The 24755-nt window shown below is 53.2% G+C and overlaps 5 protein-coding genes across 9 annotated transcripts in view; 2 read left to right on the top strand and 3 right to left on the bottom strand.

Annotated features, from left to right (window-relative positions):
* Positions 1-4141, top strand: part of ACOT8 (acyl-CoA thioesterase 8) — a 12319-nt gene extending 8178 nt beyond the window's left edge. Inside the window, exons 4-6 of the mRNA XM_012640494.1 lie at positions 1558-1706; positions 2231-2425; positions 3904-4141. Coding sequence (XP_012495948.1) covers positions 1558-1706; positions 2231-2425; positions 3904-4022 — 463 coding nt within the window. The 3' untranslated portion in view covers positions 4023-4141. The remainder of the gene's footprint in view (positions 1-1557; positions 1707-2230; positions 2426-3903) is intronic.
* On the bottom strand, positions 4139-9603 carry SNX21 (sorting nexin family member 21). 3 transcript variants are annotated; one of them, XM_012640492.1, is made up of 5 exons: positions 9556-9596; positions 9011-9278; positions 8362-8519; positions 5386-5396; positions 4185-5214 (listed from the first exon to the last, which is right to left on the bottom strand). In XM_012640492.1, the coding sequence occupies exons 1-5, from the start codon at positions 9574-9576 to the stop codon at positions 5196-5198; spliced, it is 477 nt and encodes a 158-aa protein (XP_012495946.1). In that variant the 5' UTR covers positions 9577-9596; the 3' UTR covers positions 4185-5195. The 3 variants fall into 3 exon arrangements, with proteins under 3 accessions (XP_012495945.1, XP_012495946.1, XP_012495947.1); XM_012640491.1 differs by lacking the exon at positions 5386-5396 and having other exon boundaries at positions 4139-5214; positions 9556-9603; XM_012640493.1 differs by lacking the exon at positions 5386-5396 and having other exon boundaries at positions 4672-5214; positions 8369-8519.
* A 3815-nt stretch (positions 9604-13418) lies between these two features.
* TNNC2 (troponin C type 2 (fast)) lies at positions 13419-16155 on the top strand. Its single transcript, XM_012640476.1, has 6 exons — positions 13419-13597; positions 14918-14969; positions 15089-15232; positions 15317-15431; positions 15587-15723; positions 15984-16155. Exons 1-6 carry the CDS (start codon positions 13595-13597, stop codon positions 16013-16015), a joined length of 483 nt encoding a protein of 160 aa, XP_012495930.1. The 5' UTR covers positions 13419-13594; the 3' UTR covers positions 16016-16155.
* Positions 16156-19614: 3459 nt separating this feature from the next.
* Positions 19615-23036, bottom strand: UBE2C (ubiquitin-conjugating enzyme E2C). 3 transcript variants are annotated; one of them, XM_012640432.1, is made up of 6 exons: positions 22815-23036; positions 22156-22183; positions 21295-21381; positions 20448-20652; positions 20280-20339; positions 19615-19863 (listed from the first exon to the last, which is right to left on the bottom strand). In XM_012640432.1, exons 1-6 carry the CDS (start codon positions 22913-22915, stop codon positions 19805-19807), a joined length of 540 nt encoding a protein of 179 aa, XP_012495886.1. In that variant the 5' UTR covers positions 22916-23036; the 3' UTR covers positions 19615-19804. The 3 variants fall into 3 exon arrangements, with proteins under 3 accessions (XP_012495886.1, XP_012495889.1, XP_012495888.1); XM_012640435.1 differs by lacking the exon at positions 20448-20652; XM_012640434.1 differs by lacking the exon at positions 21295-21381.
* An 829-nt stretch (positions 23037-23865) lies between these two features.
* Positions 23866-24755, bottom strand: part of DNTTIP1 (deoxynucleotidyltransferase, terminal, interacting protein 1) — an 18884-nt gene continuing 17994 nt past the window's right edge. Inside the window, exons 12-13 of the mRNA XM_012640495.1 lie at positions 24353-24408; positions 23866-24236 (exon numbers count right to left, since the gene is read on the bottom strand). Coding sequence (XP_012495949.1) covers positions 24098-24236; positions 24353-24408 — 195 coding nt within the window. The 3' untranslated portion in view covers positions 23866-24097. The remainder of the gene's footprint in view (positions 24237-24352; positions 24409-24755) is intronic.

Here is a 24755-nt window from a genome sequence, read left to right as displayed (position 1 = left end):
TGTTATAAAAAATAGCAGCCAAGGTGGATTATAGAAGTGAAGCAGGGACAAAGTTCAACCACAAAGGGAGGCCCAGATAGTTCCAGGACTTGCCAGTCCCCAGGTGAGGGGGCGGTTCAAGGTAACATCAGAACCACTCTTGTGTTTTAACTGTTTTATGTGTGGGGAGGGTATGTATTATTAAGCCAACTCCTAGGAAACTATCAGGCTGTGCTATCTAATACAGTAGTCACTAGCCACGTGTGGCTATTTACATCTTGGAATGTGACAAGTTTGAAGTTTGAATTTAAATGTGCTGTAGGTGTAAAATGCACATCAATTTGAAGCTGGACTGTTCAATAAGGTAGTCACTAGCCACGTGTGGCTATATTAATTATAATTAAATAGAATTAACAATTCTGTTCCTCAGTTGCATTAGCCACATTTCAAGCACTCAATGGTCACATGTGGCTAGTGGTTACCATTGCACAGTGCAGATAACATTCTGTTATCACAGAAGGTTCTACTGGATAGCACCCAGAGGATAGGGGTGAAAATGCCAGTACCAGTGGAGAGCACTATGGGTGGTTATTACCATATTGAAGGGTCTGCCCTGGAAATGGGCTCCTCCCCTTGGGGTGGGCACAATGTTCCCTACTGCTTAGGGTTAGGTAACTCAGTCCAAATCAGGCAGCCTGTTTCTTTTTTTTTTTTTGAGACAGAGTCTCACTCTTTTGCCCGGGCTAGAGTGAGTGCCGTGGCATCAGCCTAGCTCACAGCAACCTCACGCTCCTGGGCTCAAGCGATCCTCCTGCCTCAGCCTCCCGATAGCTGGGACTACAGGCATGCGCCACCATGCCCGGCTAATTTTTTCTATATATTTTTAGTTGTCCGATTAATTTCTTTCTATTTTTAGTAGAGACGGGGTCTCGCTCTTGCTCAGGCTGGTCTCGAACTCCTGAGCTCAAGCAATCCGCCCGCCTCGGCCTCCCAGAGAGCTAGGATTACAGGCGTGAGCCACCGCGCCCGGCCCTCTGTTTCTTGATTGTTTAGAATAACGAAGTGGTTAAGAGCATGAACCGTGGAGCCGATTGCCTGAGTCCAAATCCTGCCTTCTCCAATTTCTGAGCAAGCTATTTGGATTCTCTGTGCTTATTCCACATATCAGATGGGGTTGTTAACAGTACCTATCTCATAGGGTTGTTGTGAGGAATGTAATCGTACATGCAATGCTTAGAACAGTGCATATATAGGGTATGCCTTACTACTATGATGTATTGGTTTTATAGCATCATACTGTTTTCTCCGGTGTTTAGAGGTAGGTTACTACCATTAACTACACTTTGCAGATAGGAAAACAGGCTCAGAGAGATTCTAAACTAGCACAGGGCCACATGGCCCATAAATGGCAAAGAAGGGATTCAGACACTATACTATCCTGCCTGCCACGAGTGGAAGGGAGCTTTGGGGATGAGTCAGGAGTCCCTATGGAAGAATGAGGGGGGTCAGAAGAGGCAGTGCAGATGAAAGGCTCCCCCTCTCCTTGGGTCTCCCTATCCCTCTCCCTTTTCCTTTCAGGGACCTTAACCTCCAGGAGAAGCACTCAGTGGTGCTGAACAGAATTGCTGCCCGGGAGGTACCCATCGAGATCAAGCCAGTAAACTCACCCACCTTGAACCAGCTGGAGCCTAAACAGATGTTCTGGGTGCGAGCCCGGGGCTATATTGGTAAGAGGAATGGAGGAAAACACTCTCCGGGGGTCTAGGCCTGCCACTCATTTGCCATGTGGCCTTGGGCACATTACTTCCCCTGTCTGGGCCTGTTTCCTTATCTGCATGATGGGCAAGTTGGCTCAGCTTCTCATCGGGCCCTCTCAGTCCTTTGCATGGGGAGAATGAGTAGGTGACTATAATCCCAATGTGGGACCTTCGTGGGGATGGCAAGGCACCTCGCTGAGGTTCTTATCCAGGTCTGCTGCTAACCTTAAGGTGCCTTTGTGCAAACTGGAAGATAACCAATCTCAGCAGCCCGGTGTGGGAGACTTGGGAGTGAAGACTAGATTTGAGTCCTCACTCACCTTTGCCCTCCCAACCTCCCCTATCCTGTCACTCACACACACACCTTTGGCCAGGTGTCCTTGTGCAATGACTGGTCTGCACATCCATGCATGGGAGCACCCTTTTCCCCCACCTCCCTGCAGGTCCTGAGCTGGAAAGCCCAGGATCCCAGGGCTGATGGGGACCCATTGCAGGGGAGGGCGACATCAAGATGCACTGCTGCGTGGCCGCCTATATCTCGGACTATGCCTTCCTGGGTACTACACTGCTGCCCCACCTGTGGCAGTATAAGGTGCACTTCATGGTCTCGCTGGACCACTCTATGTGGTTCCACGCCCCCTTCCGAGCTGACCACTGGATGCTCTATGAGTGCGAGAGCCCCTGGGCTGGTGAGTGTGGGGTTGTGTGGGACAAGGGCACTGACTTTGGGGTGGCAGGGGGCCTACTTTCCTGGGTAATGTTGCCTCCCCCTGGCCTCCTGTGCTGTGGGGCACTGCACAGGTCACTTCCTCTGTCCCCCAGGCTCTGGCATCCTCATCTTCAAGAGGACAGGGTGAGGCTCGATCGAGGCTGGAGGCCAGGACACCTGCTCAGCTCTAAATTTCTATAACATGCTAGGAATATGATTCACTTTATCTCAGAGACCCTGTTCTAGTCCCAGAGCCACTTCGGATTCTCTGTATGAACTTGGGCAAATCCTGTCTCCTGTCTGAGGCTGTTTCCCCATGTACACAGATAGGGTTACATTAGAGCAGTAATATCCAAACGTGGCAGCCCACCACACTGCCACTTCGGGGAGCTTTTTCAAAGTAGATTCTGACTCCACCCTCAAGATTCTGACTCAGCAGGTCTTGGATGAGGTCCAGGAAACTGTATTTTTAAGCAGCTCTCTAAATGACTCTACTGATAACCTGGTTGGGGATCAGGGCACTAAGGGCCTAACCATTTGGACTCTCCTCACAGGGGATGGAGAAAACCCCGACTCAATCCTCAGTGCTTCGTGTCCAGCTCCAGAACTCTGGCTTCCTTTCCAAGGAAGAACATTTCAGATGAAGCAAGGCCTTGCTTTATAAAACAGGGACAAAACTTAAGGACTCTAATACTCAGATAAGGGGTACTCTCAAGTACTAATAGCATCACAATGAAAGATGAACAACCTTGAAGTCAGGACACTTGGGTTCAGGTTTAGCCTGATCCTGGAGCCAAGTTCCTGAGCCTCTCTGGACTATGGTGTCATTGTCTGGAAACTGGGACAACAAATGCCTGCTTCATTTGGCTACTCTGAGAACTAAGTGAGCTCTGCTATGCGTAAGGGAAATCGGCAGTTCTCTTTATAAACATCAAACTCAGGCCCAAAGCCAGCAAGGGAGAAAGGATCTCCAGGTGGGAAGGGTGGAGAGGCCAAACCTCATGGCCTCAGGTCCTCTCCCCAGGGCCCCTTCTTCCCCTTGGTGGTGGCACTGGTGGTATTTTTTTGATGAATTACTGCTTGGAGGACCCAGCTTGATTTATTATAAAGGGAACTGATGGGTTTCCTAACACAAGTGGCCAGAGGTGCGCATCTTCTTAGCTAAGCTATCGAAGGAGACTGTTCTCAGAGCTCCACCTTCTGTGATCTTTTTGAGGAAGCCAGCAGATATATGAAAGTGCTTTTAAACGGTAAAGTGGTGTTGCTGTAGGAGGAGTCACCCCCCAACAACTGTCTGGAACACAAGCTCAGAAAGAGGTGACTGGAGATTGGGAGCAGCCGCAACACTCAGTGTGCCCTTGTGTGGGGCAGCCCTGCCCTGGGCCAAACCCTTTTCAAGAAGCGCCTTTGGCTGTGCTGAAGCAGAGAGAAGGCCATTCTCACCCTTCTCACCCACAGGTGGTTCTCGGGGGCTGGTCCAAGGACGGCTGTGGCGTCGGGACGGAGTCCTGGCTGTGTCCTGTGCCCAGGAGGGCGTGATCCGAGTAAAGCCCCAGGTCTCAAAGAGCAAGTTATAACCAGAGGCACCACTTGGCCGGCAGCTTCAAGGACCTACCTCCCTTCCACCACCGCTCCTAAGGCAGGAGTTACAGTCCTCCTGGCCCTCAAATCCAATAAAGAGACTGATAGCACTGGAGTGGCTGGCCTTTAATTCCCCTGGGCTAGAACTGCAGCCCTCCTTTCCTTCCTCGACTGCAGGACTCCAGGGGCAGAGTCCCCGGCCCTTCAGCCAGGCTGCCTCGCTGGCTTGGAGGCTCATGGACAAGGTAACTCTGACCCTGACCTGTGCCACGGCCCCGTGCTGTTTATCAGCTAGAGAGGCTGTGTCAGACTTCTTCCCTGGACCATCCTAGGGCAACCCCAGCCATAGCTCACCCTGAGCCCAGCTCAACAGAAGAAGTAAATTTCCTTAGTCTGCTGCACGTTCCCTTTGTGGAACTTCTAGAGGCTCCCAGCACCCCCTGCAGCCTCCCAGCTACTCTGCACGTCCTCATCAGGGCCTCCCCCAATAGTGGTCTTAAGACAAGGCAAGGGTTAATCCAGCACCTCCTTGATAAGCAATTCTTTGAGACTAGGGGGTGGCGTGGGGGTAAGACCTGCCTCCTGCAGGGCCTGAAGTCGGGCCTCTGACTGGCGTTTGTCCAGACCCAGGCGCCAGGAGAGCCGGACATGGGCCTCTAGAAAGGGTGCCAGCAAAGGGTGGGGGCTCTTGTCCCCCAGCAGTTGCAGGGCCCTTTCACAGCATGCCCGGGCCTCCCTGGGGTCCTCCAGCTCTTGGTGGCACACAGCCAGCCCAGCCAGGGTCAGCAGGGGGCGGTCTGGGCCAGAGGGGGTGCCCAGCTGGGCCTGCAGCTGCCAGGCATTGGCCCAGAGTGCCAGAGCCTCACGATAGAGGCCAGTACAGGTGAGGCTCTGTGCCCGTCGCAGCTCTGGCAGCACAAAGAAGTCCTGCAGGTCTGAAGCATGTCGCAGCTCAGGTACTGAGTGTAGGTGGCCCAAATACTGCTCAAAGGCCTGGCTACGGCGAGCAATGGTCTCCGCAGTAAAATTCCGGCGCAGGCGCTTACGGGGGAAGGAGATGCCAGCCATGGGGCCCCGGAACTGCCGCTGCAGGTTACGGTGCAGCCGTTCAAAGTCGGAGTAGCGGCGAGAGATCTGGGCTGGCTGGCGATCAGGCGGCCCTGGACCCATCACGGCGAGGGTGTAGAGCTGCAGGGAGGGTGGGTGTCAGGGCAGGTGCGAGGTATCCACGGGCCCCTTCCTTGCGCACCCCCCACACTCCCAACTCTGCTTCCCCACCTCTTCCCTTCCTCCCTGGGACTGGGCCCAGGAGGGTAGGAGCTGCTGGGGCAGCAGCTAGAGACCCCAGTCCCATCTTACCTGAGGCTTGTCTGAAATGACCCAGGCCCAAGGCAGCACAGGGAAAGAAAGACAGAAGTGAGCTTCAGTGCCGGGCTGCTGCCCTTTTACCCCCCCGGGATGTCCCCTTCCAGTAGGGCGGTCAGTTCTTCTGACAGCCGCTCTGGAAAACCAGGTGTGAAACCCAGGCCTCTGAGCCAACATTTAAGACCAGCTTGGAGCTGTGTTCCACTCTGGACGCCTGGCCCCCACATCCCTGGCCAGGCTATTCTGAAGCAGACCCGGAGGACAGGTCTTCAGACAGCCCCAACTGTGATAACTCTTACAAGGATACTGAAGTTGGACTCAGGCTCTAACCCCAGGTCACTACTCCCTCCCTGTCTGACCTCAGGCAAGACAGTCCCCCTCTGGGTCTACTTCCATCTCTAGTGAATGAAATGCCAGGTCAGGTGTTTACTCAAGAATGGGATGTGCGCAAGTGTCGGTACCTGAGGTTTCTAGGTGGTGCACGCTAGAGTAAATAACACTGCATCAGGACAGGAGGCGATTCCCCCTTAATTCTTCTTTAATCTTTCTGACTACAAATTGAGAAGCTCTCAGTTTGGTTTTAAAAAAGCACTTCTCTAACACTTCTCACATCCATTTTTAGAAAAGAGCCAGAAAGCGAATCTCAGGTCAGGGCCTTATTCAGGCAATAGCATCTAGGCAGGATTTAATGACACTGTTTCATTTTCTCTACGTTTATTTTTATGGCTAGCTACTCTCTATGGCAAGTGAGGCTTTCCACATACAGTAGTGCTATAAAGTTGGCTTTTACACTTATTTAACAAAAAAAGATAGGTTCATTTAAAGAAAAATGGTAAGCAAAGAATGGTACAGGTAGCATTTTAGGACAAGAATCATGACGGTGGTCCTGACTGACTGAGGTTTGGGAAACCCTGAACAAGGTGACTACTAAGCTCTGCCCCGACCCGCCACCCCTGGGTCTGAGAACCTAAATATGGATTAATCTACACTAATGCTGAGCCAACAGGTTTAAAAGGGGAGTTAGCAAGCATTAGATGCTGGAGGCATACGAACACCAGATTTTTCTCTCAAGTTTGTTCTGTGGAGCTGACAGTATTCTAGCCACCGCTGGTCAGTTAGGTTTGTCTACTCTTCTTTCTCTTGAAGATTCACCAGGTACGTTAAGGATTAAAAAGTTTAACAGTAAAGAAACCTATTTTGCTCTCATTCAACTCTGCATTCCCCAAACCTATTGCCTGTAAAGCCTTTTTCTGCAGGACGCACTGCAGGACAATTTTCTTCAAGACTCACTGGTCTAAAAATAACCCCTTATGTTCATTTAGCTTTTATTTTTATTGTTAATTTTTTTGGCCAAAAAACTCCATCTTATATCCATTATCTCATCTGATCCTTGTAACGTCCCACCAGATGGGTAGTAATGACAGTAGTTCCATTAACCGAGCACTTACCCTGTGTCTCGTGCTGTACCAAGCACTTTTACATCTGTGATTTCATTTAATCATCACAACAGCACTGCAAGGAAGATGTCTTTATCTCTGGTTGACAGCTGAGGAAGTAGGCTCAAAGTGAAAGGGCTCAGACTTGCCCTAAGTCACATGGCTGGTAATGGCCCAGCCGGGATTCAAACCCAGGTCGATCTGATTCCACCCTGTGCTCTTGACCTCCAAAAGTTATATAAAGACTTAGGGTTCCCCTTGTAGAGAGGAGGTAACTTCCTTCTCCAGACATGAGCCAGGGTCATCCTGCTCTATCTTGTCATTCTCTTCCCATCTGGGTACCCAGAGTCACCCTCATTCCTCTCTGCCCCTGAGCTGCTCCCTGGGGACTGATCCTTGGTGTCCCCTTCCTGCATATGACCCCTTGTCCGCCCCAGAGCTCTGGGACCTTTGCCACTTAAGCCTCAACCACTGGAGTCAACCCCTGCTCAAATTAGAGCAGTCACCCCACGGGCGTGGCTCTCATTTACTAACAGCAATAGAGAGGGATGCAGAGGCCCAGATGTGGGACAAGGCTCCAGGCCCCCTTCCTGCTGAGTCAGAGGTGGAGGAGGGTGGTGAAGAGGGGAAGAGTGTGAGGCAGAGAGCTGCCACTGCCGGGAGTGGTCAGCTCAGCTGGGTTTCAGGACTGGCCGGGTGCAGGACCTGGCATGGTCCTCATTCTCCATGTCAGTCTCTCCTCCCCACAGCAAGGAAAACAAGAGCTCCAAGGCTGTTCCCTACCCTGCTCTTCACCCCAACCCCCACAAACCCCCTAAGTCTAGCCCTTAGGACAAGATTAATCTGTGCAAGGTGGTGCTCGAGAACTGATTCACCTGGGTTACAAGGAGGCTACGACAGGCCCTAGATGCCAGACGTTTTCAATCCAAAGTTAAATAATAAAAATATAGCTACCATTTTATTGAGCACCTCCTAATGTCAGGCACAATGCTAAGGGCTTTTTGTGCACCGTCTCACTTAACTCCTGCTTTAATCCTGTGTGTTATCCCCACTGCTCAGATGAGGACACGAGGGTCATCAAGGTTATACATCTCACCCAAAGTCAACAACTTGTAATAAGTGGGATGAGAAGCAAGGTTGGTCTGGATCCAAAGCCCATTTCCTTAACCACTAACCCATGAAACTTCTGTGTCAAGTCTGACCCAGATAATATACTTCCCTTTGTATCGTGCATCTTGCTACAGTTTGCAAAAACCCTGTGGGTGGGGTCAGGGAGAACACATGCCAGTTCTCTCAGTCTCAAAACCAGGATAAAAGGCAGGTCCTTAATCTCCGCTTTACTCAGTTTTAAGAAAATTAAGCCATTTGCTTGAGGACTTGCTAGAGTGACCTCCCATTTCTGGCCTCAGTTTCCCCATCTGTAAAATGGGGCAGCCATTTATAACTACACAGTCAGATCCCTCAGGAGGTTGGACTCTTCCCTACTTTCTCTTAGCCACGCTTCTAGCCCAGGGGTTCCTGGACCTTCACTCACCACGTACTTGGAGGGCGGGTCCTTGACAACGTTGGCGCTGGTCACCTCGAAAAGCAGCCGCTGGGGTACCAGGGTGTTCCGGGACTTCTTCCAGAAATCCTGCAGCTGCCGCGCCAGGAGCTGACTGCCCCGCTGCCCATCAGGTGGGGGGCTCCGTTCTGCACAAGCACATGACCAGTCATATCTACGGGCCTGGGGCCGGGGTCGACATAAACGTGTCATGACCTCACTCATCCTCCCAACGTGAGGTGGGCGTTATCCCCATTTACAGAAACGGAAACCGAGGGCCAGAGAGGGCCTGGGTGCCAAACACCGTGCCTGGAAGATAGTAGGGGCTACACAAATATCTCCATCCCCAAACTTCGCCAGCACATCATTATCATTTGTATCCCAGGCCCTGTACATTTAATGCCTGCAATAACTCTGAGATGGGAGTGATTTCTCCCATTTGACACAAGGGAAAACTTGGCTTAGAGAGGTGTTGTGTCTCTCTCAAGGTCACACAGCCAAGAGGTGACTGGGGACTCTTTAAGAAGTGTGGGAGTTTCGGCTGGATCAACTCAGGGCGCCCAAGATGCTCTCGCCAACGCGGCTGGGATGGAGGCCTACTCGAGGCCCAGGGTTCCCGCCTCCGTCCTCCCGCACTCGCCTGCGTCTTCTCCAGACGCCCCATCCCCGGGGGGCAGCGGGTCGGGGTCAGCCTCCTCGTCGTCCTCGTCTTCGTCGTCCTCGTCGTCCTCGGCGCTGGTGAAGCTGAGGGTGCCGCTGAGTCGGGAGGACAGGCCCTCGGCGTCGTCGTCCTCCAGCTCTGAGCTCTCCGGGAACTGCTCAGCCTCGGGCCCGACTGTCGCCTCCCCGGGGCCGTCGCCGGCCAAGGCGTGCCGCAGCCGGTGCAGGAGCCTTGAGGCCATGGCACCCTGGGGGGAGCGCCGACGCTGAGTCCCGGGCTCGGGCGGAGCAGGACCCCCGCCCCGCGCTGGAGGCGGGGGGAGGGGCGGGGCGGAGGAGGAGGGGCGCGGCGGCGGCTCCGCCTCTGGCTCCCAGGGGTCCTGCGAGCTGGGGACCCAGCCTGGGAGTCGGCCCGCGTCGCGGTCCCCCCAGTCACCCCACGCACACACAGCCTAGGGCCGCGTTCTTCCCAGGAGAAGCCTGGGACCCTCCGCACGCCTCTTTCTGCCCGCTGCGCGCCTATACCTCCTGTGTCCCGCGGTGCATTCAGGGGCGCGCAGCCCCCCGCGGCTCACCAAGGCCGGCGGGACTCTGCCCGGCTCCGCGGAGCCCAGGCAGCTGGGAGCGCCGCTCAGGCCTCTTCCTGCCGCCGCCCCGCCTCCTGCCCCGCCCGCTCTCTGAGCCGCGGCGAATCCCGGGCCCTTCGCTGCAGGAGGGAGTCGGGAATCCTGGCTCCGCCGGAGGGAGCCCCAGGCCTCCTGCGGAATCCTGCACAATCCCGCCCGGCGCGTGCCCTCCTTGACTCCTCCCACCCCGCCTGGAGACCCAGGTCTGCCCAATCTACCCCCCTAATTTCCACCCAGCGCTCTTCAACTTTACAAAGTGATTATGTGACATCAGGGAGCCCTTTTCTCTGGTGAGGCCAAGAGGAGATGTGTGATTTGGGTTGGAATCTGACCTCGCTAAGCCTAGGTTTGCTCATCTGTAAAATAGGAACCATAATACTAAAACTAATTTTGCCACTCTTATAAGAACCCTAGCTCAGGCTGGGCGCGGTGGCTCACGTCTGTCATCCTAGCACTTTGGGAGGCCGAGGTAGGAGGATCGCTTGAGGTCAGGAGTTCGAGACCAACCTTTGCAAGAGCGGGATCCCATCTCTACTAAAAATAGAAAAAATAGCGGGCGTGGTGGCATGCCTGTAGTCCCAGCTACTCAGGAGGCTGTGGAGAGAGGATCACTTGAACCTAGGAGTTTGAGCTTGCTGTGAACTAGGCTGGTGGGACGGCGCTTTAGCCAGGGTGACAGAGCGAGACTCTGTCTCAAATAAAAACCTAGTCCAGTGCCTGGGATAGAACAGGGGCTGACGAAATGATCAGTTACCTAATGATTATTGTTTCTACAGTGTGCACAGGTTTTCACAATCTCATTTGAGCCTCACACATGGGAAGTAGGCAAACGGGGAAACTGAGACCCAGAGAGGCTGAGTTACTTAGCCAAAGTCACACAGCTTGCCAAAGGTTCTGAGTATGGCTCCTTGGAGCCCAGGTGCCCTGGGTTTCGCATGCTGTTCCTTTCCTACATGGCAGGCCTGGTCGCTTCAGCAGCTCTCTGGAGCTCTGTGTTTCATCTTTTACCCTGAGAGCAGCAGTAGGTCAAGAAGAATTTATTGTGGTTTCCTGTCAGAAGGCCTGGATATCAGTCCTTCGTGGGGCAGATTCTGATAGTTGTACGATAAAACAAAATCAAAATCTCTCTGCTAGTAGCTCCTACGCTTTTCGAGTGGCACAGGAGAGAGGGGCGAGGGACATCATTTTGAATGAACAGAAGGTATTTCTGCTCCCTGCCCTTTCTATGAGCGGAAGGGCTGGGCCTCTCAGTTTTTGAGGATCCGACGTGTCCTACATCCTGTTATAGGCATTTTACATATTGTCACATCTCACACTCACAACATCTTGGGGAAGAGACTGGTACTGGGCAATAATGGGCCATTTTCAAGACGAGGAAACTGAGTCAGATTGACTTCCTCAAGATTCTCATCCAGGAAATAGGAGAGCTGAGATCGAAGCCCAAATCTGTGTAATTTCAAAGCTCTAATTACTTCATTTGGCTCACAGGCAGGGTGTTGGGGCAAAAAAGACACCATTCATTCATTCGCCACTCACTCATTCACCAATCACTGGCTGAATTTGACTTGTCCTTTGGTATACACCTTGCAATTCTGGGTACCTAAAACCATGGATTGTCAGAGCAGGGGGATCACTGAGAAATCTGATTATCACTTCCATTTTACAGATAGGTAGCCCGAGGCTTAGCGAGGGGAAGGGGCTTATGCTGGATTACACAAACAAGGGCAGAACTAGGAAATCTCTTGATGTTCTATATTCTCCACCCCTCTTAAACGCTGTGTGGATATTTCCCTATGGCCTACCTGAAAGATGGTCATCTGTCTCCTGCTTGTGTATACTCAGTGACAGGGAGCTCATTACCACCCGAGGCCACCTGCTCCCATTATTGTTCAACTGTGACTACTAGGAAGTTCCTCCTTATATTGAACTAAATGCCATTCGGTTCAGTTATTCTTACATATACTACAATATTTATTGAACACCTGCTTAGTGCCAAGTGCCGGGTGCTGGGAAATTCAATGGTGAACAGGAAACGGTCTCTTGTCGGTGGAACTCAGAACAGGCTGTGATCATAAGTAAGACATGCTCAGTGCTATGACTGGAGACCATTCTGGATGCACCTGGCCTGGGCGGAGGGGAGGAGGGATCCTGGAGGAAGCGATTTTAAGGCTGAGAAGATGACTGGGAAGTAGGAAGGTGAAGAGAGGGAAGATGGGAATTTCTGGCAGAAAAAGCAGCATGTGCAAAAGCCTGGATGTTTACAAAGGGTAGTGTTTGGGGCAGTATTTAAGTATTTACATTGACCAGAGCAGAGCAGCATACAAGGTGGGGAGGCGAGTGAGATTAAAGGGGCTGGGACCTTGCTTGGCCACACTAAGGAGTTTGGACCTTGTCTATTTCCCCAAATAAACAAATTAATGAACAAGGGATGGCTGAGGGTTCCACATCCTCTGTTCCAAAGGGACCAAGTGATTCCAGTGTTTGTGTCCAAATTGGAAACCCCTGGCTATCGCCCCTTGGCCCTCCACCTGGCTGGGCAGGCCTTACTTAGTCTGGCCTGGCCCTGCCGAGCTTTCCTTGGGAATGTCTATATATAGGGGAAGGGGGCAGCCCAGTTGCCACTGTCCATCTGCCTTCCTTGGTGACCAGCTCCCCTTTCCTGGCCCCAGATCCTGTTCTCAGTTGTCTCGGTGCTCTTTCTGTCACTTAGCCACTGTCCATGAGCCTTGCCTACTCCCCAGAGCCCAACCCGGACCTTCTGGATTCTCAGGGTGGGCTCCGGGCTCCCTTTGGACTTGGTCTGCCCCACCCTTTACCCTCCAGATGACCAGCTGAGCTCCTCCAGATTTCCTCACTGAGCTCTGTCTAGGCAGGGGCCGGTTGCCCCTTTACCACTTAAGGAACTTTCCCGTGCCCGGTCCCCAGCCCCCCTAAAAATGAATCCCAAACACCCTTTCCCTGGAGAAGGTAACTTTGGGAGATGCTTTCACTGACTATTTCTCCTCCAAATGCACACCGCCCCCCATCCATCCATACGCTTCTCCTTTTGGACAGGTCCCCCAAGGACTCCGTGCCCACTTTCCCCCAGTCAGGATTCATAGTAAGAATCGCCAACATGACTTTAGACCTTTATGATTTACAAAGCTCTCCAGTCAAATAGCAGTAATAATAGTTGCTATCTCATAGGACGAGTATTAAATGACAACCTATGGTTAAAATGCTTAGCAGGGTGTGGCACATCATAGAGGTTCAATAAACGGCGGCCTAGCCGTTCTTCTACCACTTCTGTCCTTTGCCCCTTATCATGGTTCAAAGACAGGACATTCCATGGGCCAAGCACCAATGCCATGTACCTGGCACAAGCTGGGTGACTTGTACTGGGCTCCTATTTCTATGGTCTGTCTGTGAAGGAGACCCCACAGAGAGGTCCATCTCATACGCGAGGAAACTAGGCTCTGAGCAGCATCACCACCTGCCCAAAGTCACATAGCTTGCTGAGGCAGGCCCTGGATCCTGGGTTTCGGACTTCAGGGCTGTGCTCTTCCCATTCCACCATGCTGCTATTCCGATCGTCCTTACCCATCTTGCAGCCAGTGTGCTTCCTGGGTGGGTGGGGGGGTGGGGGCTGGCTCTCTAAGGGAGTGGATCAGGGCAGGCCCTCCTCACAAGAATCTAGGACGTCAAGTCCTGCCACCTGCTCAGAGGCTTAAATTTCTCTGCAAGGGCCCTTGGCTAAATTAGGTAATGGGCTAGGACTCTGGGAGGGGTGGGGCTCGCTGACCCCTGGATCTGATTGGGCAGGGTATCCAGTGCTGGGGAGCAGGGAGGTGGGAGGAGAGGGTGCCCCTATAAATCCTGGGGGGTGGGCCAGGGCATCTTTGGGTGCTGGAGTGCAGAGGAGGTGACCCATAGCAGAGGAGTCCCAGTGACCAGCAACCATGGTAAGGATAAGAAGGGACTTCGCTGTTTCACTCGCTGGAGCATTCTGGGCTTCTTTCAAGCCAGACTTGGGTGCTCTGTAGGGCAGTAACTTGGGTGTTTGAAATTATATGAAGATTCCTGGAACCCAGGTGGCTTGGAGGAGGCCTAGGAAGAAGGCCTTTGACTTCTCTTGCAAGGGGAGGGCTGGGTGTTCCAGGGATCAAACCTCAAGGCTTGCAGATTCCCTGCCCACCTTCTGAGACTTCCAGCAACATCATTCATAGAGCTGTGAGGGGCTCTTAGCTTGTCTCCTTCATAGTAGAAATGGGGCCCCTGATAGCTGGAGTGAGTCACCCCACCGCAGGCCAGGGGCAGGGGTGGGCTAGAAGCCCAGCCGAACCTTCCTGCTGTCACTGAGAGAGGAAAGCCTCCTCTAGAAGGTGGGAGGCCTGAGGTCCTGGAGCCAGCCCTTGTGCAGGGCTCCAAGAGCCTGAGGGTGACGGGGAAGGGGCAGAAGAGGACAGACCAGAGTTAGAGACCCCAGGCTCCCAGAGAGGGTTCTGATGTGCCGCTGTTATTTTCTTTTGATATTTCCCCCTCCCTACTTTACTTCAAGGAGTAACTAGACCCCAGAGGCAGCTGCTGTTGTCCATGCCTGACTAAAAATAGCCTGGCCCCCTGGCCTGCAGAAAGGGGAGGGGAGGAGGAAGGGGGAAAAGGAGAAGGGTTGGCAGCCAGCCTGCTGAAGAACTCCTTGGACGCCTCACCCCTTCCTCACCGACAGCCTCGGTCCACAGCCCTCCACCCAGATGGCCTGGCTGGGATGCAAACTGGAAACCATCCCCGAAATCTTATTTTCACTCCAAGGCCTCTATGCCATTCTACCCGGCATGAGGTCTTTACTCCAATGACTGAATCTTAAGAAGGAAGCTTAAAATCTCCATCCATGCAAATTTTTTGTGGCGAGGGATGCTGTGTCCCGTCTCTTCCTGGTGGTCCCAGTGCCTGGTCCGTGGCCTGACACTTTGCAGGTGCTCAGTAACTTTGCGTTGCATTGTTATTTACTTGAGAACAACCATCTATTGGGCAACTATTAAAGTACCAGGCACCACCAGGAGCTAGGGAAAACTGGAAAGTCATGCTGGAATGGCCCTTTCACGCCCCGACTTCATCTTGTCCCTGCAAAGCTGCTAAGAGATGCAAGCACACTAAGTGACTTGCCCAGTGTCACTGGGGGGTTCCTGACTTGCCCTCTAATTGACGAGTGGGAAGTCTTGGGCATAATCTGCTCCAGGGCTGCCCCTTCAGCTCTGGCTCTGTGTCTCCTGCAGCCGACGCAGACGGACCAGCAGGTCGAGGCCCGGTCCTACCTCAGCGAGGAGATGATCGCTGGTGCGTGAGGCGGGGGCAGGCCGGGTGTTGGGGTGTGGGCAGGGTCGGGGGGGAGGTGTGAGGCTGGCTGGTCAGTGGGCCTCACCTCAGCCCTCCGCTTTCCCCTCCACCCCCCGCAGAGTTCAAGGCCGCCTTCGACATGTTTGACGCTGATGGTGGTGGCGACATCAGCGTCAAGGAGTTGGGCACCGTGATGAGGATGCTGGGCCAGACGCCCACCAAGGAGGAGCTGGACGCCATCATTGAGGAGGTGGATGAGGACGGTGAGCAGGGGCCCCTCCGAGGCAGGGAGTGGTGGGGAAAGGCGGGGTCTGGGCTCGGGCTCAGTCCCTCACTTGCGCCCTCAGGCAGCGGCACCATCGACTTCGAGGAGTTCTTGGTCATGATGGTGCGCCAGATGAAAGAGGACGCGAAGGGGAAGAGCGAGGAGGAGCTGGCCGAGTGTTTCCGCATCTTCGACAAGTGCGTCGGGGGCTGGGAGCCGAGGAGGGGGCTGAGCGGTCCGAGCCAAGCGCGCAGGGCAGGGGTGTCCCGGGCTGGGAGTGCGGGAGGGGGCGTCAGGCGCGGCCAGGGCAGCTCGCCCGGGCCCTGAGCCCTCCCTGTCCTTGGGCCTGAAGGAACGCAGATGGCTACATCGACGCCGAGGAGCTGGCTGACATTTTCAGAGCCTCTGGGGAGCACGTGACGGAAGAGGAGCTCGAATCTCTGATGAAAGACGGGGACAAGAACAACGACGGCCGCATCGACTTCGACGGTGAGGGCCCCGGGAGCGTCGGGGGCGGGGCACCCGCGCGCCTGGCTGGCTCAGGCGGGTGTCCTTGGCCTCGCGGGTGGGGCTGGGTGTGACCTGACCAAGTTCCTCCCCCCGCCCCCTACGGGCGGGTAGGGAGCTCTGGGCGGCGGGTGCAACTTACCAGTTAATGACTCGGCACCCCCTGTGCGAGGCCGGAGCCCTGGCCAGGCCTCTGCGTCCCGAGTGGACCGCTGACTCCCTGCCCCTGCTCTTCCCCGCAGAGTTCCTGAAGATGATGGAGGGTGTGCAGTAAGGAGCGCCCCGTCGCCTCCACCGAGATCGCGCGCCCCTAGAGGGCGGGCGGCTCCGCCCCGGGGTCGGTTCCCGCCTCACCAGGGAGGCGCAGTCCCTTCTGGGTCCGTGTCTGGAAGGAATAAAAGTAAACCTTGCAAAGCTCTTGGCCTGAGTGAGGGGAGGACCGGGGGCAGCGGGTCTCAGGGCCGCCTGGCTGGGCCGCTGTCCAGGGCACCACCCTGGTGGGCGCCACGGGGGCTCCCTCGGGGGCGGGAGCTGGGGTCCGGGGAGGGGCGCCCGAGCTGCGGGATGCGGAAGGCAGCGGAGTGCAGGTTCACGGCCCGCGACTGGCAGCTGGTGGGCAGCTCCGCGGACACGTGGCGGTGGCGCCTGGCGCTGGAGGCGGGAGGCTGCCGGGGCTTCGAGCTGAATCATTGTGACCCTGCGGCCCCCGGAGGAGACCCGGGACGGCAGGAAGCCAGAACCCGGGCAGAGGGGTGAAGCTCTCTCACTTTCCCACCGTCCTTTTCTGGAACCTTTGGGTCTTGGGGGCCGTAGTCGCCACCTTCTACAGGGCTGGGGAGAGGGGGAGTGGGTGTCCATCCAGGCTGGGCAGCAGTTTCTGCTGACCTACTTTGTTCTTCCCAGCGCGCATTAGGTGCTCGGTAGTGGCAACGGTAGGGAGGGTGGAGGCACAGGCACGAAGGAGGTTTTGATCACATTGTCACCCCGGATCCCTGCCTCCGCCTGGTGTGCTCAACAGAGGGCCCTCAGCATGAGATAGTTGAGAGAAAATCTGTCTTGGCTAATCTTCTGTCGAAAGGCCTTCAAGGCTCCCCGTTGCTTCTGGAATCAAATCCAAATTCCTTCCACTCCCTTCCTCCCTCCCTTTCTTCCCATATCCCTGGCGAGGCTCCAGCTACATTGGACAATTTATTCGTGTTGTGGACCTGGAGTGCATTTTCAAGCCCTTGGGTCTTTGTACATGCTGTTTGCCTTCCCTGGAATGCCTTCCTATAAGCCTGGCAAATTCTTCAACCTACAAGACCCAGCTCAGACACCTCTCTTCCTTCATCCCTGCCCCCACTGGCTGCAGCTGTATCTCCCATAGTCCTTTGTATACAACAGGTATCAGATCATAGCTAATTAGGTGTAGTGGTAGTTTAGCTTTGGAGTCAGGCTGCCTGAATTTGAATTCTCACTGCCTGTGACAAATTAAACCATCCTGTGCCTCAGTTTCCTCATCAGGTTGTAAGAATGAGTTAGTGTGTACAAAGTGCTTAGAACAGTGCCTGGCACATAGCAAGCATTTAATAAATGCTAGCTATTATTAAGATCATTATTATCATCTTTTTTTTCTTATTTCAATATATTTAGAGGGTACAAGTGCAGTTTTATTTCATGGATATATTGGATACCTGGCACCATTCTTTTTTTGTTGTTGTTTTCTTTAAAGACAGGGTCTTGCTCTGGTGCCTGGGCTAGAGTGCCGTGGCATCAGCCTAGCTCACAGCAACCTCAAACTCCTGGGCTCAAGCGATCCTCCTGCCTCAGCCTTCCGAGTAGCTGGGACCACAGGTGCCTGGCTAACTTTTTTCTGTCTTTAGTTGCCCAGCTAATTTATTTCTATTTTTAGTAGAGACGGGGGTCTCACTCTTGCTCAGGCTGGTGTTGAACTCCTGACCTTGAGTGATCCTCCCACCTCAGCCTCCCAGAGTGCTAGGATTACAGGCATGAGCCACCACGCCTGGCCTCCTTTTCTGTTTTATTCCCAGCTGAGGGCTTTTACCTTGCAGGCATTGAATAATTGTGTTAAGTGATGGGAATACTAATAATCACAAATTCTAGTATTTCCTTTACTAGGCCTCTTTTTGTTCCAAGTGTCATAAATCTAAATCAAACTGAGTTAAACCAAAAAGGGATTTGTTGGTTCGTGGTATGAACTGGAGGCCAGAGTCTCAATGTCATCTCTCTCTAGTTCCCAGCTATTTGTCTCTGCTTGGCCTTCTTGCGTCTTGCTGTCTCCACCAGCAGCCTAGACTGACTCCCTCTTTTAGCAACCCCATTAGTAAAGTAATTTTACTATGTTAATTCCAGAGAACACTGGTTGTAAACTAGAGTTTAGAGTTGGGTCCCTATAACTGATACAAGGTAGGACATATGACCATCTAGGGGACCAAACACCATGACCAAGGACATGGAGAGGCTTCCCCAAGGCAGAAAAAAATATGTCTAACACAGTTAGCATTTATTAAGAACCACTTTTGCATCAGGTTCTGAACCCTGCCTTTCTCAGGCATCCTCTAACTTGATTTTCAAACTTGAGAGTAGCAGAACCTGGAGAGCTTGTTGGGGCCAAGAATTTGCCTAACAAGTTCCAGGTGATGCTGCTACTGCTGGAACGATCACACTTTGAGAACACTGCTCTGAATCTTTGTTTCTTAACCAGACTACGACAATGACATCACCTGGAAACTCACTGGAAAGCGAACCTCAGGCCCCACCAGACCTACTGAATCAAAATTTGCATTTCATAACACAATTCCCTGTGGATTTGTATGCACATTAGGTTGAGAAGCACTGCTCCAAGCCCCAAGAGAAGAGAGCTAAGAGCAGTTTTTAGGCATGAGGGCACCCAACTTTCAATTCCAGACCCGACAACTCCCAACTCTTTTTATAGGTGGCCGCTTGGATGGGGGAACAGGGCAGAGAGGGGCCTGTTAGCAGGAATGAGGAAGGGGTGGCTTAGAACCCTCCTGCTGTCTCCTCCCCTTCTCCTCAAGCCCTGCACAACCAGCTGCTGGCAGAGCAGAAGGGGTTGGGTGCAGAGGTTGGAGGGCAACTGGGTGCTGTTTATCTACCTTGGAGACCTTCCTGCAGGACTTGGGCCGGGTTATTAACTCAGCCTGCTCTTTCCCCTGTGGGGGCCCAGCATGGGTGTTTCTTCCTGGGGCCTCAAAGGCCAGAGCCTGCAGCAGGCCAGCAGCAAGGTGGCCCAAGGGGTTGGGAGTCCGGGCCAGTGGGTGCAGCAGCTGAGGACCTACTGGTGGGTATGAAGCAGGCAGTGAGCATGCCCCCTTGGAGTGTGGATCCATCCATGGGGGACCTGGGGCCAGGACCCAGAGTTGCAAGCTCAGCCCTGAGAGTCCTGCCAGGGAAGGAGTTTTCTCCCCTGGCTGTTTCCCCAGATCCTGGGCCAGCTGTAGGGTAACCTTGGCCTTCTCTTTTTCAGGGCCAGAACATCTGTCAGAGAGTGAGTGGCCGGTCCTCTTGAACACATACATACACTTGTTCTTTCTACAGCTGTAGGGATTTCAGCCTAAGGTCTGGTTCAGCCTCATGTGCAGCAAGGCTGGGGCAGCTCCAATATTCACTAATATTCCTGGTTGCATGTCACAAGTCCACAGAAATAGGCATTGTTATTACACTCATAGATCAACAGATGCAGAGTCATAAAATAACCAAGGTCACAAGTCCTAGTCACCCCACTATTGGGCTGTACAGCCTAGCAGCTGTACCCACATCTATAGAGAGGAGCAGGCCAAGAACCCAGACCTTAAACCTGACCTCCGCCCACCCCAAGTACCTCCAACCCTAGGGTAACTGCAAGGCAGCAACTTGTATAAAAAACAACCAAAATGTATTTATTTAATATACATCACAAGGGCTCAACCAGAGACTTAATTTAAAAAACAGGAACAAAACAATAACAACATAGCTCAAGATACAGAGTCCTATACAGAAATCAGGGAAAGGACAGACCATCCAAGGAAAAAAAAGAACACAGGGAGAGTCCGGATAGCCCTGGTCAGGGCTCCTGGCTGGACACCTGCTTTGAGTAGGTTTCCTGCAGGTACTTCTTAAAAGCTGAAAGAGAACAGGCATGTCTCGGTGAGAGCTGGAGACAGGAGGGGTTCATTAAGGTGGGCAAGTGGGCAACTTGGCCAGGGATGCAAGGATGGAAGGAGGCTGGGGAGGGGCTGGCTTCATAGCATGGTGGACTCTCCCTGTGCCGCCAGCCAACCAGTCAGCTCTCCTGGAAGGGCTTGCTTCTGCTGAGACTGGGGAGGGCACAGGCAAGGCAATCTACTAAAAAATCCTCAACCTGCATTAATACGGAAGGGGTTAATTTCCCATTTTTTTGTAGCAAACAAGAACACCAGGGTAGAGGCAGAAATGGATGGACCCCCATCCCCTGCTGGCCCAACCCAGTCCCAAGTCACTGGGATCGTTTTATGTTTGGGGAGTGATCACCCTGTCATAGAGAAGGATGAAGGACCGACCTGTGGGGTTTTTCCAGAGCTCAGCAGCGTGTGTATTCAAAGGGCTATCAATGTTGGGTTCTGTGGGTGGAGAGAAAGAGATGAATGGTCAAGGGGGGTAGAAGATGCTGACCCAGAGGCATCCCGACAGGTTCCCAGGTGCATGAGAGGGCTGGTCTCCCAAGTCACCTCCTAGCAGGCTCTGAATGGAAAGCAGGATGGTCCTGACGTCATATAGGGCAGACCACTTGTCCTTCAGGATGTCCAGGCAGATGTTACCCTGGGTGTCCACATTGGGATGGTAGCAGGGCGTGAGGAACTTCACCGTGGGTGCGTTGTAAGGGTAGCCACTGGGGAACTCTAGGGAGAGCTTATACCTCAGGTCTTCATATACCTGGCATTTGGAGAAACAGACAGGGAGTAAGCTTCCCCACCCAGGCCTCATATCCCAACCGAAGCCCCATCCGAGAGGCTTGCTGGGACCTTTTGAATTTCTGTCTGGGACTGGAGAGTAGACAAAGCATTAAATGGGTTCTGGTGCTTTCCTTTTATCTGGTGGAGACATCAGTGATTCTTTGGACTAAGGGCTATAAATTGGCATCCTGAGGGCCACCACAGCTGTGCTTTAGTTCAATTAGAATATTTGTTGCTAACATGTAAGAATTAGGATTTTGACACAGATCTTGACTTCTGATTTATCTTAAACCAGGTATGCAGCAATGAGAAACTGCCTTCTTGAGATCTGTGCTCTCACGTTGGCCAAAGTCCTCACTCCATTGATTTCCTTGCTGCCTGGCCCCCTGTAGGCACGTAGGATAGACAGCCCAGCATGTAACATAGACAGCCCTGCTATAAACTCACCCTTTTATTGTACAGAGGGAGAGAATAAGGCCACAAGGCCCAGAGCACATAAAGAGGCACAAGGGGAGTGTCTTGCCCAGTTAAAGGCTTGAAGCAGGCCTGGCACTTGGGTCCCACCTCCCACCTTTCCTGTCTCGGCAAAGCCACACTGCACCCACCCCAACCCCACACTTACTGTGCCGGCTGCTCCATGGATGGTCCCTACCCATTTGAAAAGGTTGTCTGATTCAGGAAAGGCAGAAATTCCTTTGTCACCAGACATCTGGGGAGAAAACACAACATTGCTGGATTGCAGAGTACGCTTTTGGTCACAGTGAAGGAGGTCAGTGGGTGAGCCCCTTCCCCTTAACCTCATCACACTCTGATCCAAAGTAAAGCAACCAAACAGAACTGATCAGCTTTTCTGAGGAAGCTGATTAGACTCTTGGGGCTGAATATGCCCCTCTGGGAAGCAGTATTGGGCTTGCAGAGGTTCATTGCCAGGCCAAGGGAAGAGGGGCTGTGCAGGGAAGCAGAAGGCTTCTCTGTGCCCACAATCTTGTTGGCTGCTGGGAATTCAATTAAACATGCTAGTAAGTGCTGGTTATATACAAAGCCCAGAGACTATTCACAGATTAGGGAGATATACAATATAAGAGCTGAAGGATTTGAGTTGAATATTCAGGGTTAATGTAAAAAAAAAAAAAATCGAAATATTGAGTATTCCAAGGTATGACGGGGACTAGAAACACCAAGGAGGGTGGGGAGTTGGGCGTGGGTAAAGCTTGGGACCGGGAAGGACAGGACAGAGAATGTCTTATATGAATCCGGGTAACTGTGTTTTAGACATAACTTCATTGTAGGGAGAAGGAATTGAGAGCGGAGTCTGCTGGAAAAGGTGTAGGTGGGGTAGATGGACTTCTTCCCAGAAGAAGAGTAAATTATACTCATCTTTTTACCCCTGTGTCTAGCAAAGAGGCTGATGTAGGAAAGGGAGCTACTGATAATTGAGTGGGAGGTATCAATTGGCTGGGGATCTGGGCACTTGGACACTCACCATGAGGGTCATCAGCTCCTGCTGTAACCTGCAAAAAGAGCATTTGGGGTTACCTTGGGCTCTGGATGGGCCAGGGCTCCAGGTGATGCATTCCTCCCACCTGAACCTCTCCGGAGGAGCTGTCATGGAGACTTAACCCTTCCCCAAGGTCAGACTCAGCTCAGGGTACACTCACTAGCTCCACAGAACGATCCTAGTGAGTCCTCACCCTCCTTAATTCCAGGCTCCGGTAGGATGATTCTGGAGTGTTCTTAATCCCCACTGCTTTGGCGTCTTTCCCCGTTCCAGATCTCAATTTCTCCCCTCCCCTGTCCCTGCCAAATCTTAGGGTCCCTGAGCATCTTCGTCTTGGTTCACCCAGGGAGTAGCCTGGCAGCGTCCTTAGTCTTCCGACCTCTTTCAGGAGGGTCTCAAAGAGCAGGTTGAGTTCCTGGCGTGTCCCCTTCATTTCCCAAATCTCACCGGTTCCAGGAGGTGGGGGTCCCGGAAGTCTCCGCCCTTGGCCCCAATGCCCAGGCATGCTAGGCCCTGAGCTCCTGTAGTGTTCCCCCGTACTCGCATATCTGCCCGCCCAAGAGGTTGGCGAGGGATCGCAGAAGTCTGGGTCCCAATGCCCAGGACATGCCAGGCCCGGCGAGTGTTACCTTCGCACCACTCACCTTTTGCCCACGGGGCCCCGGGCGGCGCCCCCACTGGGCTCGGCTCCTTTACGGGCCGCCGCGACGCTGGCAGCGGCCGGGTCGCGGTTTTGGGAGGCCATCCGGGCGGCGCTGGCAAGGAGACAGGAACTCGGAAAACACGGCTGCAACTGCAGGGCTGCGGGCCCGCCCGCCCGCGTTTGAATTGTAACCCCTCCGGCAGCGTTGACCAATCAGCGGCTCGCTTGGGTTTGATCCAGCCAATGGGACGCACCAGAGCGCTCTGTCGCTGCGCAACTGCTAGACCCACCCGCCACCATGCTACTATTGGGCTGTGGGATTCTGCTTCTGACGGCCGATTGGCGGAAGAGGCTGCCATTAACTAACGAATCTGTAGCGGATTGGAGGCCTTTGGAAAACGCCGACCATTAAAGGGCCAAGTAAACGTCCACGTGGGACTAGCCCTTTTAAGGTCAAACGCCTTGTTAAGCTAGGAACGCCCGGCACGCCCAGGCTTGATCCCATCTCCTAGGGCAGGAAAGTGTCTCCAATCCTGCCGCACTGGAACCCTTCCCCCAAACCGGAAACCCCCGCTCCTCCCTTAATTGTAATGTCCTGGGCACCTTTGTTGTGGTCCCAAGTATCTTAAAGTCCTAGTGAGGGGAGAAACTCGAGGCTGACGGCCACAGCAGAAGCTCCGTATTAGAAAATATAGGTTCACATCCTGCCTCTCCAACTGGTTTGCTGTGACCTTGGCAGGTCCGTTAGCCTCTTAACCTGTAAAATGGGGGTTATAAAAGCCTACGCTGTAAATTTCTCATATGGTCTGTCATCAAACCCCCATGGGGCTAGCCTTCACATTCTGCCATGCCCTTGTATCAGCTGGGTGAAGAAGAAATAGAGGGACAGGGAAGACTGGCAGGCTACACAGTGTTCCCAGCGTGGTCTCATCAAGCCTGGCTCTACTCTATACTGTGACGGGGGAGACATATTGGGTCGTTTTTTCCTACACCCACTTCTTCTACAGCCCTTGATGTTCTGTCAGTCCCCACAAGGCACACGGCACAGCAGGTTCACCATCTGTGTTTATTACAAACTGTTTAATTGTTTCTTATCCCAATAACTTTACAAATATAGAACCACATGCCAGTCTAGAGGCGCTCTGCAGCGAGTCACTATAAACTAGCCCAGGCACAGCACAATGCCGCTGAGATCCATCTAGGAGCAGTCCCAGTGGTGGCCTCAGCCATATGGGGAAGAAGGCCTTGGAGGCAGACTGCCAAATGCAGCCAGGGGCCCTGGCCTCAGCTCTGAGGAGGTGCGTCAACAGCACGATGCTCGTTCTCTGTCCGTAGTGTCTCCATGTACTTTCGCATCTTCTCAACCATCCAGGAGGGTAGGACAAAGGATTTCAGTTCCTCTAACTTCAGGTCCAGGCATCCTCTGGAATAGATATATTGAGGAGGGAAGTTGAAGCAAGTGAGGATGAGCCCAGCCTCATCCCAGAGGCTACCTTGAGGCAGAGGGAGGGTGGAGGGTAGGAGACCCATTGGTTTTACCTGTAATCATCGCTGGCAGCAAGGTCCCTGATGTCTTCCTCAATGAGGAGGTAGGCCTGGGGCAGGAGCAAGGGAGAGTGGTCATTGCCTCTGACTCATTTCACTCTAACTCAGTAACACTTTATTAAACATCTGTGTAATTTAAGGCCTGCTACTAGCTGGAAGAGAGGAGGGTATAGTTTGTAATTTAGTAGGGGAGAATAAGTAGGGAGAGACTAGGGAACGGTTCTTCGGACAATCTTTTACTCAAAGGGAAACTTGATGGGAGAGTAGGGACTGGTAAATAATTTATTTACCGCTTCCTCCTCTTTTTTTTTTTGAGACAGAGTCTCACTTTGTTGCCCTGGCTAGAGTGAGTGCCGTGGCGTCAGCCTAGCTCACAGCAACCTCAAACTCCTGGGCT

Source organism: Propithecus coquereli, unplaced genomic scaffold (genome assembly GCF_000956105.1).
Source record: "Propithecus coquereli isolate 6110/MARCELLA unplaced genomic scaffold, Pcoq_1.0 Scaffold153, whole genome shotgun sequence".
NCBI lineage: Eukaryota > Metazoa > Chordata > Mammalia > Primates > Indriidae > Propithecus > Propithecus coquereli.
Note: the sequence above shows the minus strand (reverse complement) of the source record. Positions and strands in the feature narration are given on the sequence as shown.